Source organism: Echinops telfairi, unplaced genomic scaffold (assembly GCF_000313985.2).
Source record: "Echinops telfairi isolate 266 unplaced genomic scaffold, ASM31398v2 ScPeMD7_7459;HRSCAF=8497, whole genome shotgun sequence".
Taxonomy (NCBI): Eukaryota; Metazoa; Chordata; class Mammalia; order Afrosoricida; family Tenrecidae; genus Echinops; species Echinops telfairi.
Window position 1 is genome coordinate 886,247 of NW_022111359.1, and position 11,291 is coordinate 897,537.

The 11,291-nt window shown below is 61.7% G+C and overlaps 2 protein-coding genes and 1 long non-coding RNA gene across 3 annotated transcripts in view; all 3 read right to left on the reverse strand.

The window, feature by feature from the left end:
- Positions 1–353: 353 nt before the first annotated feature.
- Positions 354–6,506, reverse strand: TPGS1 (tubulin polyglutamylase complex subunit 1). Its single transcript, XM_004716975.4, has 2 exons — positions 5,963–6,506; positions 354–985 (listed from the first exon to the last, which is right to left on the reverse strand). Exons 1-2 carry the CDS (start codon positions 6,298–6,300, stop codon positions 445–447), a joined length of 879 nt encoding a protein of 292 aa, XP_004717032.1. The 5' UTR covers positions 6,301–6,506; the 3' UTR covers positions 354–444.
- A 778-nt stretch (positions 6,507–7,284) lies between these two features.
- LOC123522770 lies at positions 7,285–9,038 on the reverse strand. Its single transcript, XR_006680994.1, has 2 exons — positions 8,840–9,038; positions 7,285–7,601 (listed from the first exon to the last, which is right to left on the reverse strand). It is a non-coding gene; the product is annotated as an uncharacterized LOC123522770 (long non-coding RNA).
- A 48-nt stretch (positions 9,039–9,086) lies between these two features.
- The window catches only part of MADCAM1 (mucosal vascular addressin cell adhesion molecule 1), a gene marked incomplete at its 3' end in the record, with an annotated part of 7,522 nt that continues 5,317 nt past the window's right edge, over positions 9,087–11,291 (reverse strand). The window contains exons 6-7 of the mRNA XM_004717011.2: positions 10,858–11,175; positions 9,087–9,436 (exon numbers count right to left, since the gene is read on the reverse strand). Of these exons, the coding sequence (XP_004717068.2) occupies positions 9,087–9,436; positions 10,858–11,175 (668 nt within the window). The remainder of the gene's footprint in view (positions 9,437–10,857; positions 11,176–11,291) is intronic.

An 11,291-nucleotide genomic window follows, 5' to 3' on the forward strand; every position in this document is an offset into this window, starting at 1 on the left:
GCTGGCTGGAGTCACACAGACCTGTGCCCAAACAGGACATGTGGATCAAGCCCAGGCTTGACAGGTGACTTGGGCCAGTGTCCTCTGGTGGCCTGTGGGTGCCCTCTCCACCGAGGCCTAGCTCACTAGGGACTGGCACTGTGGCTGGGTGACTGTGGGTGGGCTGGTGTCTTGTAGCAGTGTGACCTCTTCCAACCCAGAGCCCTGGGGGGAGGGCAGCAGGGCGCTACAGACCTCCTCTGGTCAGCTGGGGAAACTGAGGCCCCGCCACACACCGCTTGGGCCGGAAGCCCGAGCTGGAGAGCAGTTGCCACATGGGTGCTGTCAGGGAGGGGTCGTAGGCACACGGGAGCTCGGCTGGGGGATGCTTTATTCTGGCTCTTTTGGGGGGGGGAAGCAGGGTGCGGGCAGGTGGGCGTCCAGGCAGGGGCAGGGGCGCGGGTTTCAGCCCACCGGCTTGACCTTGGCGATGAACAGGGCGGCGGCTTTCTCCAGGAACTCCTCGCGGTGCATGGGCACGCACGGCCGGCGCGCCACCACGGCGCGGTCCATGGCCAGCGCCACGTTGTCGGGCCCGAGGCGGGAGCCGGCCTCCAGGTAGCGCGCGGGCGCCGCCTCGTCGCCGTCGCCCGTCTGCAGCGCGCCCTCCAGCGTGTCCAGCACGGCCTGGCCCACGCGGCGGTCGGCGGCGGCCAGCGCCGGGTCCTCCAGCAGCCGGTACAGGGCGCCGGCGCGCGCCACGAACTCGAGCAGCACGAAGCAGGTGCGCATGCCCGCGCGGAAGACGCCCAGCGGCACGGCCTCGTGGTCCCGGCACTGGAGCTTGCGCAGCAGCGGCGCCACCGCCGCGTCGGGGGCCTCGCCTTCGCGGCAGATGCGCCGCAGCAGCTCGCTGTAGGTGCGCCCGTCCAGGCCCGGCTTCTTCTTGCGCCCGCCGGCGCTCAGGCACTCGTAGGCCACGCTGACGTTGTTGTTAAAGGCAGCCCTGCAAGAGGGGGCCGGGGGGTCGGGGCGGGCTGGTCAGCCTCCAACCTGTGCCCCCAACACACCGGGCCTGAGAACCCCCAGCCCACCCCTCCCAACACACCGGGCACCAGGAACGCCCGTCCCATGCCAACACACTGGGTCCCAAGAATGCCCAGCCCGCACCCCTAACACACTGGGGCCAGGAACCCCCATCCCATGCCCCCAATACACCGGGCACCAGGAACGCCCATCCACACCCCCAACACACCGGGCACCAGGAACGCCCATCCCATGCCCCCAACACACTGGGCCCCAAGAATGCCCAGCCCACACCCCTAACACACTGGGGCCAGGGAACCCCCAGCCTGCACTCCTCAGCATGCTGGACCCCAAGAACCCTCAGGCTCTGTGTCCAACACATGCCCCATTGCCCTCCCACCAGCCCCTCCAAACGCCCGTCCCATGCCAACACACTGGGTCCCAAGAAGCCCAGCCTGCACCCCTAACACACCAGGGCCCAGGAACCCCCATCCCATGCCCCCAACACACTGGGCCCCAAGAATGCCCAGCCTGCACCCCTAACACACTGGGGCCAGGGAACCCCCAGCCTGCACTCCTCAGCATGCTGGACCCCAAGAACCCTCAGGCTCTGCGTCCAACACATGCCCCATTGCCCTCCCACCAGCCCCTCCAATGAGACTGCCCGGCCCCACCCCTTTCTTCCTTTCGGAGTGTATGTGGGGGTTCAGGGGGAGTGCTCCCCAGGACGTCGTGGTAGTGTCTGCCAGGCCCACAGTGAATTCCCTGCCACGCAGACGGTCCCACTTGCAGCCTGCCTGTGAGGTGTGGGGCAGGGTGGGCTGCCCGTGGGGGGGTGGACTGCATCTCTAGGGGAGCAGGCGGCCTCGTTTCTTCTGAGGAGCAGCTGGTGACACCCCCCCCCAGTGCGCCCTCACTGAGCAGACCAGCTGCCCCCCTTCAGTGGGGCGTCAACCCACCTGTGAACTGGTCACTTCACCCTCCCGGGGCCAGCAGGAGGTGAGTGCTTGTAGTCAGTGTGCAGGGGTACAAAGGAACCCAGGGACACCTGGTTAGTGCTCTGGCACCCCTGCTCCTTGTGGTAGATTATGGAGGGCCGTGTGGCCCTTCAGATCAAAGGTCCGCCCTGACGGAGGGCTGAGGTGGGAGGTCTTCGCCCCAGGTAGACCCCTGGCTGGAAGTGTCTGTTTTTTGCTATGTGAAAAGCCCCGCCCCTGGGCTCTGACCACCTGCTGGACGAGGAGAGCTTCAGGGATGATGCAGTCACTCCTGAAGGCCAGTGGTGGTGCCAGATACAGCAGGTGCCAGGCCTCGCTGCCACAGCTCGCAATGGCACCTTATCACTGGTCTACGGGACAGCTGGGCTCCCAATCAGGAAGCCCGGAGGAACTGCAGCCTTTGGATGATGTTGTCAGCAAAGAATACTGGAAGTGTGGTAGCTACATAATTTGGTGTCAATGTGAGACTATTAAGAGTGAAGGGGTGGAACTTATCTTTTCAATCAAGTTGCAGCTTGATGATCTCATTTGGAGGTACTTGGGAAATAAATAGCTCCCTAGAGGCTGGACCCACACTCTCTGATTCATCTTCCTACTGACAGGCCACATGGAGCTACACTGATGGAACCAGAGCCCTGGAACTGGAGGAGCCACGTGGAGACCCACGCCAGTGCTGAGAGCCTTCCACCACCACTGGATCCACGAGACTTTCCACCCACTGGCCTGTGATCTTCCTGCATCTGGCATCATTGCAAGTGTTGCCTGAGTCTGAAGAGGAATTTACAGACTAGTATTGGACATATGGGCTAATGTGGGGTTTAGGCACTTGATCTGGACTGGGCTGGCCAGTCTCAGTGTACAATTGATCTTTGATGTAAAGTTCTTTCTTATACACATCTAAGCGTCTGTGAATTTGTTTCTCTAGTCTACCCAGACAAATACAGGAAGTACCATTGACTGCCAGCTGGAAGCACAGAGTAATCTGGTCTTGTTCCACTAGAGCGCTCCTTGGAGGCCCGACTCCAGACTTCCTGGCAGTCTTTGGACGTGTCAGGAGAGGCCAGTCCCTGGAGAAGGGCTTCCTGCTTGGCAAAGTGAAGGGGCAGCGTAAGAGCGGAAGACCCTTGGGGAGACGGAGGGACACAGTGGCTGCAGTGCTGGGAACACATGTGAGGATGGAGCAGGGCCGGGCGGTGTTTCCTTCTGTTGTGTATGGTGTCCCTGTGGGTTGGAATCAATGAACCTGAAAACGTGGCTGGGCGCAGGGTGGTGATCTGTGTGTCCGGCGCCCAGAGCGGCTGGGCTTCGGGGGTGGGGTTGGCTTTCGGGTCTCAAGAGGCTGCTGTCCAGACATCACTGCCTCTGCAGGCTGCCTCCTGGGGCGGCTCCCATCCCTTACCTTCAGACGCCTCATGGGGCCACCTTCCACATAGCCAGCAATCAAACCTCGTGGTAGGCAGAAGGCCCAGGGACTTTTTAGAAAAACAAACAAACCTGGTCTTGTGGCTTCTGTGGCATCCTAGTGGACTACGGGGTTGTCTGTATTTGATGGGGGTGCGGGGCCCCCACCTTGCTGCTCTCCGCCAGACAGGCCCCTACTTGTGTGGTCTGTGGGTGTGAGTGACGGGGTCCGCTCTCCATGGTGATGGGCCTTGTCCCTGGGCCTCCTCTGGACATGCATCCCCGTGAGTGGAGCTGCAGGGACATTCCCGAGGTTTCGGGCTGTGGGTGGCTGTAGCTGTGGCTCTGTCCCAGTCAGCTCCTCCTCCCTGAGGCTCCCCACTGTTCCCTGAGTTATTCTGAGCACCTCTGAACGGGCCACCCCCAGGTTCCCCTGGCTGTGTCTCGAGGCTTCGAGCAGGTACCCTGGAACCCTGCATGGGCAGAAGCGTGGGAAGCTAAGGGCCAGAGCTAACAGAGGGGCCGTAGGAGTGGGCCTGTGCCACCTGTTGGTGCCTTGTCCGCAGGAAGCCATGCCAAGGGGACAATGAGAACCCCTCCCTGTCAGAGCTGCAGGGGGTAGAGGGTGGGCCAGAGGGGCCCCACCTGGGTCTCACCCACCCTGCCTTGGGGCAGACCAGCCTCCCTGGGGCCCGTGTCCACCAGTGTCCACTGGTTAAAGAACTGGACCGGCAGTATTTGTGGCCCCTCTTTAGGAGGAGACCCAAGCGCCTAATGCAGGGCCTCTCACTTGGGGACAGCACTGCCTCCTGGGGACATGAGGCTAAGACAGCAGGGAGGGGCACAACCTGGAGTCCAGTGGGTGGGGGCCAGGGAGGCTGCTCACCCTCAGTGCCCAGGGCAGCACCCCCTCGCCTGAGAAGGACCACGTCCCTCAGTGTGTGGGTGGGATGTGAGGGGGTGGGGGCTGTGTTACTATTTCTCAGGAGAAACAATTCTTGGAAAATTCTTAATAATATGAAAAGCAAGAGTCACATAATATACCAGGATGCGTAGGGGTACTGGTAGTGCAGAGGGTTAAGTGTGCCCTGTGGGAAGGCAATGAGGCAGCCTGCTCCTGTGAAGATTTCCCTCCCACTGCCTTCAAATCCAGTCCATGCTGACTACAGAACAGGTTGGAGCTGCCCTGTGGGTTTCTGAGATGGTCACTCTTTACAGGAGTAGAAAGCCTCCTCTTTCTCCCTCGGAGCAACTGGCAGTCTCAAACTGCCGACCTTGAGGTGAGCAGCCCAGGGAGTGACAGGTCACCTGGCAAACCCACAGGGGCAGTTCTATCCTGAAGCCACTGGTGAGCGGTGGGTTCTTTTAACACCCCAGAATAAACTCCCTCAGGGAAGATGGTGTCAACCAGGGCCCCTCCAGTCATGTGGTCACCCTCCTCGCCACCCCCCACTTGAGGTGTGGGTTTCCAGTGGGCATCAGGTGATCATAGTATGCAACCTCTAGCCCTGTGGCTACAGGTGTTCCCAGTGGGGAGGTGGTAGGTAGAGACCAGGGCTTCTCCCCATGCCCCACAGTGCCCAGGTCTGCCCAGGGGCCCCTCAGGCTCCAGAACCCTGGGCTGGACCTGGCTGGGCCACTCGTACATGCTCTTTGGCTCATGTGGCCCTTCTCCCTGCAGGGAGTCTCTGTGCCTCCCTCCTGGTGGTGGGCACTTACATTCTCAGGGGCTGTGAGCCAAGGAGCCCTTGTCCCCCTCATCCTCTTCCCCTAGGGGCCCCTCACGTTGAAATCCCTTCCCACAAACCCTTTTTCTCTGGCCCTGGGGAGCCGCCTCCACCAAATACCAGCCCACCCACACCCAGCCAACCACTAAATCACATAGTTGATTCGTGTCTCCTTGCGTCTCCCCAGCTGACCCCACTTTGCACCGTTCGTTCACTCCCGGAACTCCTCCAATGACAAGAACGTGGAGGGGTGGGTGTGGGTGTTGGGGAGACGGTTAGGGGGCAGACCAAGGGAAACAGACATGGCCTCACCTCCCCCATGCCTCAGCCAAACCCCCGTGGGCCCCACTCTCGCGGGGTCTGCTCCAGCGAATCACCGAGGCCGCCTAGGGTCACCCTTCCCCATCACCACCCTCATAGCTGTGGGGCCCGTGGGTGGCCGGGATGCGCTCTATCTTCGCAGGCCAGACTGGAAAAGATTCTTTGTTTGAACGGAGGGGGATGCTACAAAGACCTGGCTCGGAGCACTATGTATAAAATCCCCTCGGTGAGCGCAATGCCTTTCGAAAGTGGGGGGCACTGCAATGGCTCACTGAGCTTCTGCAAAGAGGCGAGGCTGGTCAGCATCACACAGCGCGCGCCTGACCCCTGGCTGGCGACTTTACGCCTCATTTCCATGGGGGGGGTTCCTCCGCATTGAGAGCATGACGGACTACAGTTCCCAGCAGGACTCGCGCGCCGGCGCCCGCGCCGCTGCTGGGGAGACGCGCGGAGCCCGCTGGGAGTTGGAGTCCGGCCGGGTCCCGCCCCGCCCCAGCCCGGGCCCCGAACCTCTGGGAGTGGTGAGCCAGGCGAAGGTGCCACAGCGCGCGGCTCAGGCGCTGCTGCTGCAGCAGGAGCTGGCCCGGGGGGTCGCCGGCGCCGCCGCTCGCGGGCGAGCGCAGGCCCAGGTTCTCGAAGTAGCGCGCCAGGAAGGCGATGGGCTCCTCGGGCCGCGCTTCCAGCACTTTCAGGAGGGCCGCGCGCAGCATCTCCGTCACACCGACTTGCCGCAGAAAGTCCTCCTCACTCTCGGCCCCCGCTGCCGCCCGGGACGCCGTTGGCCGGCCGCCATCCGAGAAACCGGCCCCCGGGGCCACGGCCGGCCGCCGCTTCTCCAGCGCCGCCATCGTCGATGAGGGCAGCGGGACCGGAACCACCGCCAAGTGCCGTCGTGCGCCCTCGTCGCCATGTTTGTTGAGGGCAGAGCCCGCCGGGATCCCCCCGGGACCGTCCAGAAGGCCCACGGGGAGACGACCCTCCGCCCTAAGTCTTATCTAGCGCCGTCCAGCGGCTTTCTTCTTCGTGTGCATTGATTTGTTCTCATGGTTGGGTCCGGCGTCTAAACTTTGCCAGGTTTCAAGATGGCTACGTGAAGGCGGCTTATTGGCCATCAAGATGATGGGTAGAATACTTCCGCTGCACGGTCTCCTAGCAACCAACCGCCCTGGTCCCCTGCCCAGCGTGGGCGGGGCCGCATCCACCCGGGGCTGCCTGATCGCACTGCCTAAGCAAGCCCTCAGAGGTCAGGCTCCACGGGACATGTCCCTTTCCCCCCAACCTGAATGTACAGCCTACCTTTGGGGGTAGGGCGGGGACGCTTCCCTGATCCCCAGTTTGGGTGGCACAGTGGTTCTGGGCTCCTGCATTAGTAGTGGTTTTGAAGTTGGCTTCTTTTTCTGGACTGGGAGCGCCCCTCCGCCCCGTCCCCAATTAAGACTTCTCCCCCCACCCCCCATTGGAAAGTAGGATGAACCTCCTGGCCCCCAGCTCCTTCCTCTGGGCGCCAGAGAGATTTTTTACAGCTCTGAATTCTAACATAGCTTCCCCAGTGCCCTCCCTCTACCGACTTGTCTCCACCTTAGCCCCCTTCCTCTGCACGTGCCCCCAGGGCCCCCAAAGTGCCCATCCACATTTCTTTAGCAGAACCTCTAGTTCTTGGAGTGTCTGCTCAACACCTAGAGAAACACAGCGATGTGTTCTGACGACTCCCTCTCCTCCAGCCCTGGCTGAGGGAGCCAGTGTGAGCCGGTGTCTCTCTCTGTGCACTGGCCCGCATTCCTAGCTGCCTGAAGACAGCCAGAAGCCTCAGACCACCACAGAGACCACGGATGCTCATCCCAAATGCCCTTTATTCCCCAGCTCTGAACTGTTGGAATGGGCGCTCCAGGGCCTTGCTGGGTGTGTGTGTGTATATTAGCCTTTGGCCATCAGGGCACAGGGCCATGCAAATGTTCCGTGGTCACAACCAAGCCAGGGAAGGGTCCAACCGCGTCTCACAGGCACAAAGACATTGGTGTGCGTGGTGCTCTGTCCAGGGACTGGCAGCATCTTCGAAGACGGTGGCCTAGGAACGCCAGGACGAGCAGGGCCAGCACGAAGCTCCCGGTCCACAGGGCTACTGACGGCTGCACAGCCACAGGGCAGGGTGCTGGGGTTGGGTGGGGGCAGGAGGAGAGGCTCAGGGACCTTGCAGACTGAGGCCAGAGGCCAGAAAGTATGCCCCCCGTCCTCACGCCTGTTCTGACTCCTGGTGCCCCTGTGTAGGCAGGATGGAATAATCCCCGTGGGTTTGGGAGAGAAAGATGGGACGTTTCTGCTCCCAGAATGAGTGACAGCCTGTGAAACAGGGGCAGTTCTACCCTAGATAGGAGTTGGCATTGACTTGAATATATTGTGTGTAGTATAACTCTTCACGGAAGTAGAAAGCCTCATCTTTCTCCTGAGGAGCAGCTGGCGATTTTGAACTGCCCAGGTGGCTGTTGGCAGCCCCACGCGGAACCATTACCCCACCAGGGCTCCCAGAAGGGCTCCCTCGCCTTCCTGGGACTGACCGCACACCTTATGAGAACAGACAGGCTCCTTGTTCTCCATTGGAGCACCTGGTGGTTTTGAACTACCATCCTTGTGGTTGGCAGTCTCATGCCTAACCTGCGATGCCACCAGGACTCGTGTGCCGCTTCACGGGTCCCCGAGGTTGTCAGAGCTCCCGGGACACTCAAAAGGCTCTCCCGTGGCTTTTGAAGTCTGCATGGGCGCCTCTAGTTTACAGCCAGGCCGTCCCGGACGACAGAGCTGTCCCTGGAGGACTTTCAGCACTTGGACAGCAATGCAGACCCCACCAGGGACATGCTGTGCAAACAGCTGGGGGGACCCTCTGCGATGTCCCTGCAAAAGTGGCTGTGCAGTGGACACGAGGTCTCACACGGTGCACTTCGGCCGTGGTGATGTAGAACATGCGGAGCTTGTATTCCACAGCCTGTTCTAGGTGGTGAGACTGAGAGTCCCCCCAAAACTCAGCCCCATACGACAGGGCAGAACTGCCCCTGTGGGTTTCTGTAAGTCCTTGTGGGGCAGACAGCCTCCTCTTTCCCGCTTGGAGTGGCTGTGGGTTCAAACTGTTGACCTTGTGGCAAGCAGCCCCAGGCATGTCCCAGGATGTCGCCAGGACATGTGAAATGTTTTGAAAGGTACCAGGGCCTGGGGGTGCCAAGATGGGTGGCAGTCACTGTGGCCACACTCAGGCCGCTGGCCCCGTACCACACTGGGAGGCCCACTGGATGGCTGGGGAGACTGAGGCTGGCCAGGGCTTTTCTTGTCTAAGGTCACCATCCAAGTCCCCACACCCCCATCCCAGGGCCCACCCTCCTCCCCAGACCCTGGACTCACAGTTTTTGGGGACCACATACAGGCTGGCCACACTGTCCCCTGGGTCCACTTGGCACTGGAACAGGCCCTGGGGGTCACAGCCAACCTGCTTCGTCTTCAACCACCTCTGCGCCCCTGCTCCCTTCTGCTCGTAGGCTTCCACACCTCCAGGGGCCCGAGTCCAGTGCACAGCCACCCCCTCGGGGCCGCAATCCACTGAGCATAACAGCTCCCAAGGGGCCTCTCTCTCGGCCAGTACAGGGGGCTGGAGGATCTCAGGGCGGCAGGGGCGGTGGGTGGGGGGCTCTGATGTGGTTGATGTGAGGGGCCTCAGAGAGGGGAAGGTGGGGGGCTCTGGTGAGGTTAATGGGGGCCCCAGATAGATGGAGGTGGGGGGCTCTGGCGAGGTTGATAGGGGCCTCAGAGAGATGGAGGTCAGGGGCTCTAGCGAGGTTGATGGGAGCCTCAGAGAGGCAGAGGTGGAAGTGGGGGGCTCTGGCGAGGTTGATGGGGGCCTCAGAGAGGCAGAGGTGGAGGTGGGGGGCTCTGGCGAGGTTGATTTGGGGAGCTCCAGTGTGGTTGATGTCGGGTCCTCAGAAGCAGGCAGGCTGTGCAGAACTGGAAAACAGTTTGGCCTGTCTCACCGGAACGCTCTCCCGCCTCAGTCTCTCCATTTGGACGAGCTCCTGCAAGCCCTCCCCAAGCCCCCTGGGTGAGTCACCAGGCAAGTGCCCCAGTGGTCAGGGGCGGGGACCTCCCCGCAGGCCTCTGCTCGCTCAGAGTGGGGAGCCTTGTATCTTTCTGGGCCTTGGTTTCCTCATCTGGAAAATGGGCCCGATTCATCCGTGGCCGGTTGAGGGGTGCACGGGGCGGGGCTGGCTGTCACTTCTAAGCGGGTGCAAGGGGGCAGGGAGACAGGAGGGGCTCTGGGTACAGAAGAGGATCCGGCTCAGTCCCAGCTGCCCCTCTGCTGGGCATCACCCTGCCCCTCATTCCTGATTCTCGCACAGGGGTCATGGGACTACTGTGTTCTGAGTGACCTGTTGGCATCATGGGTGCCCGCCCCCACCCCCTCACCCCCGGCCCCACTCAGAGTCCAGGTGGACTGGTCGTGTCCCACTGCTCCCCTAACTGGACAGGTGTTCATCGGGCTCTTGCTGTGAGCGCCAGGAGGCCTGGGGCGTGTGTGATTTATTGTGTGTCCCTGGGGGGCTGCCATGGCCAGGAGGGGCGCGGGGAGCCCCGGGGGGCAGGCAGCACTAGGACAGGCGGACTCGTTGCTCACGGGCATCCTCTGGCCGCCGCGGGTAGGACAAACTGGGAGTGCCGGCCGCGCAGGACCTGGGGGCCTGGGAATTTGTGCCCAAACCACTTCCACTGCGACTTGACTCACTATAGGTTCTCAGAGGCTGTCAGTCTTTATCGGAGCACACAGCCTCATCTTTCTCCCCCTGAGCTTCTGCTGGATTTGAACTGTCGATCTTAAGGTTAACCCAATGGAGCCTGCAGGGCTCCCTGGGGGCATTGCATGCTCTGTACTCCCTGCATTCCAGGACCCTACAGGACAGGGTAGAACTGCCCCTGGGGGTTTCTGAGACTGTCACTTTTACCTGGATGCAGAAAGCCCCGTCTTTGTCCCTCGGAGTGGCTGGTGGTTTCAAACTGCTGAACGCTTAAGCACAACACCCCCAGAACCCTTCCCGACACTGTAGGTCTCTGAAATGCTTCTTGGGTGAACGGATGAATGAATGAATGAATGAATGAATGAATGGTTGGGTGGATGGGTGGATAGAGGACGTGATGGGTCTGGCTTCCTTAGCAGAGATTGAAGATGGGGTTAGGGTCTCCCTAAGTGCACACCTCCAGAGGTCCTATAACCAGCTCAGGGAGGGGGCGCACTGACAATCCTGTTCCCAACACACACGTGGTCCAAGGTGATCCAGTAGATGTTTGGGGCCCAGTCAGGTTTCGTGAGGAATCTGACCCCCCCTCCACCATCTCCCACGTCGTGTGCCCCTTCCCAGTCGCCCCGGACTCACCTGGGACTGCCCGTTGCCAGCTCAGCTCCAGGCCGGGCAGTTGCATTGTGGCCCTGCAGTGTAGGTGGGGCGGGGCGGGCGTCCCTAGGGGCGGTAGCAGCCAGCGCTCGGTCACGTGGAACAGGGGGTCTTCCTCCCCCTGGGCCTCCACGTCCCAGCCCGCAGCCTGGGCTCCCTCCAGCTCCTGTTCTCCCAGGAGCAAGGAGAAGAATAGGAGGCTGGGGTCCGCAGGTGTGACGTTGTGGGCGGTGCAGGCCAACTCCTGGTCCCGCCCTGTGACTAGGGCTGCGGGGGACACGCTCAGCTGGTCCGGGAAGGCTGTGGGTGGACAGCGGGACGGTGGGGCAGCTGGTGGGCAGGTCTGGGGTTGTGTAGAGGGACACAGGCCGCGCTGGCCGAGGGGAGGCGCAGGGTCAGCTCCGGGTGGTCGAGGC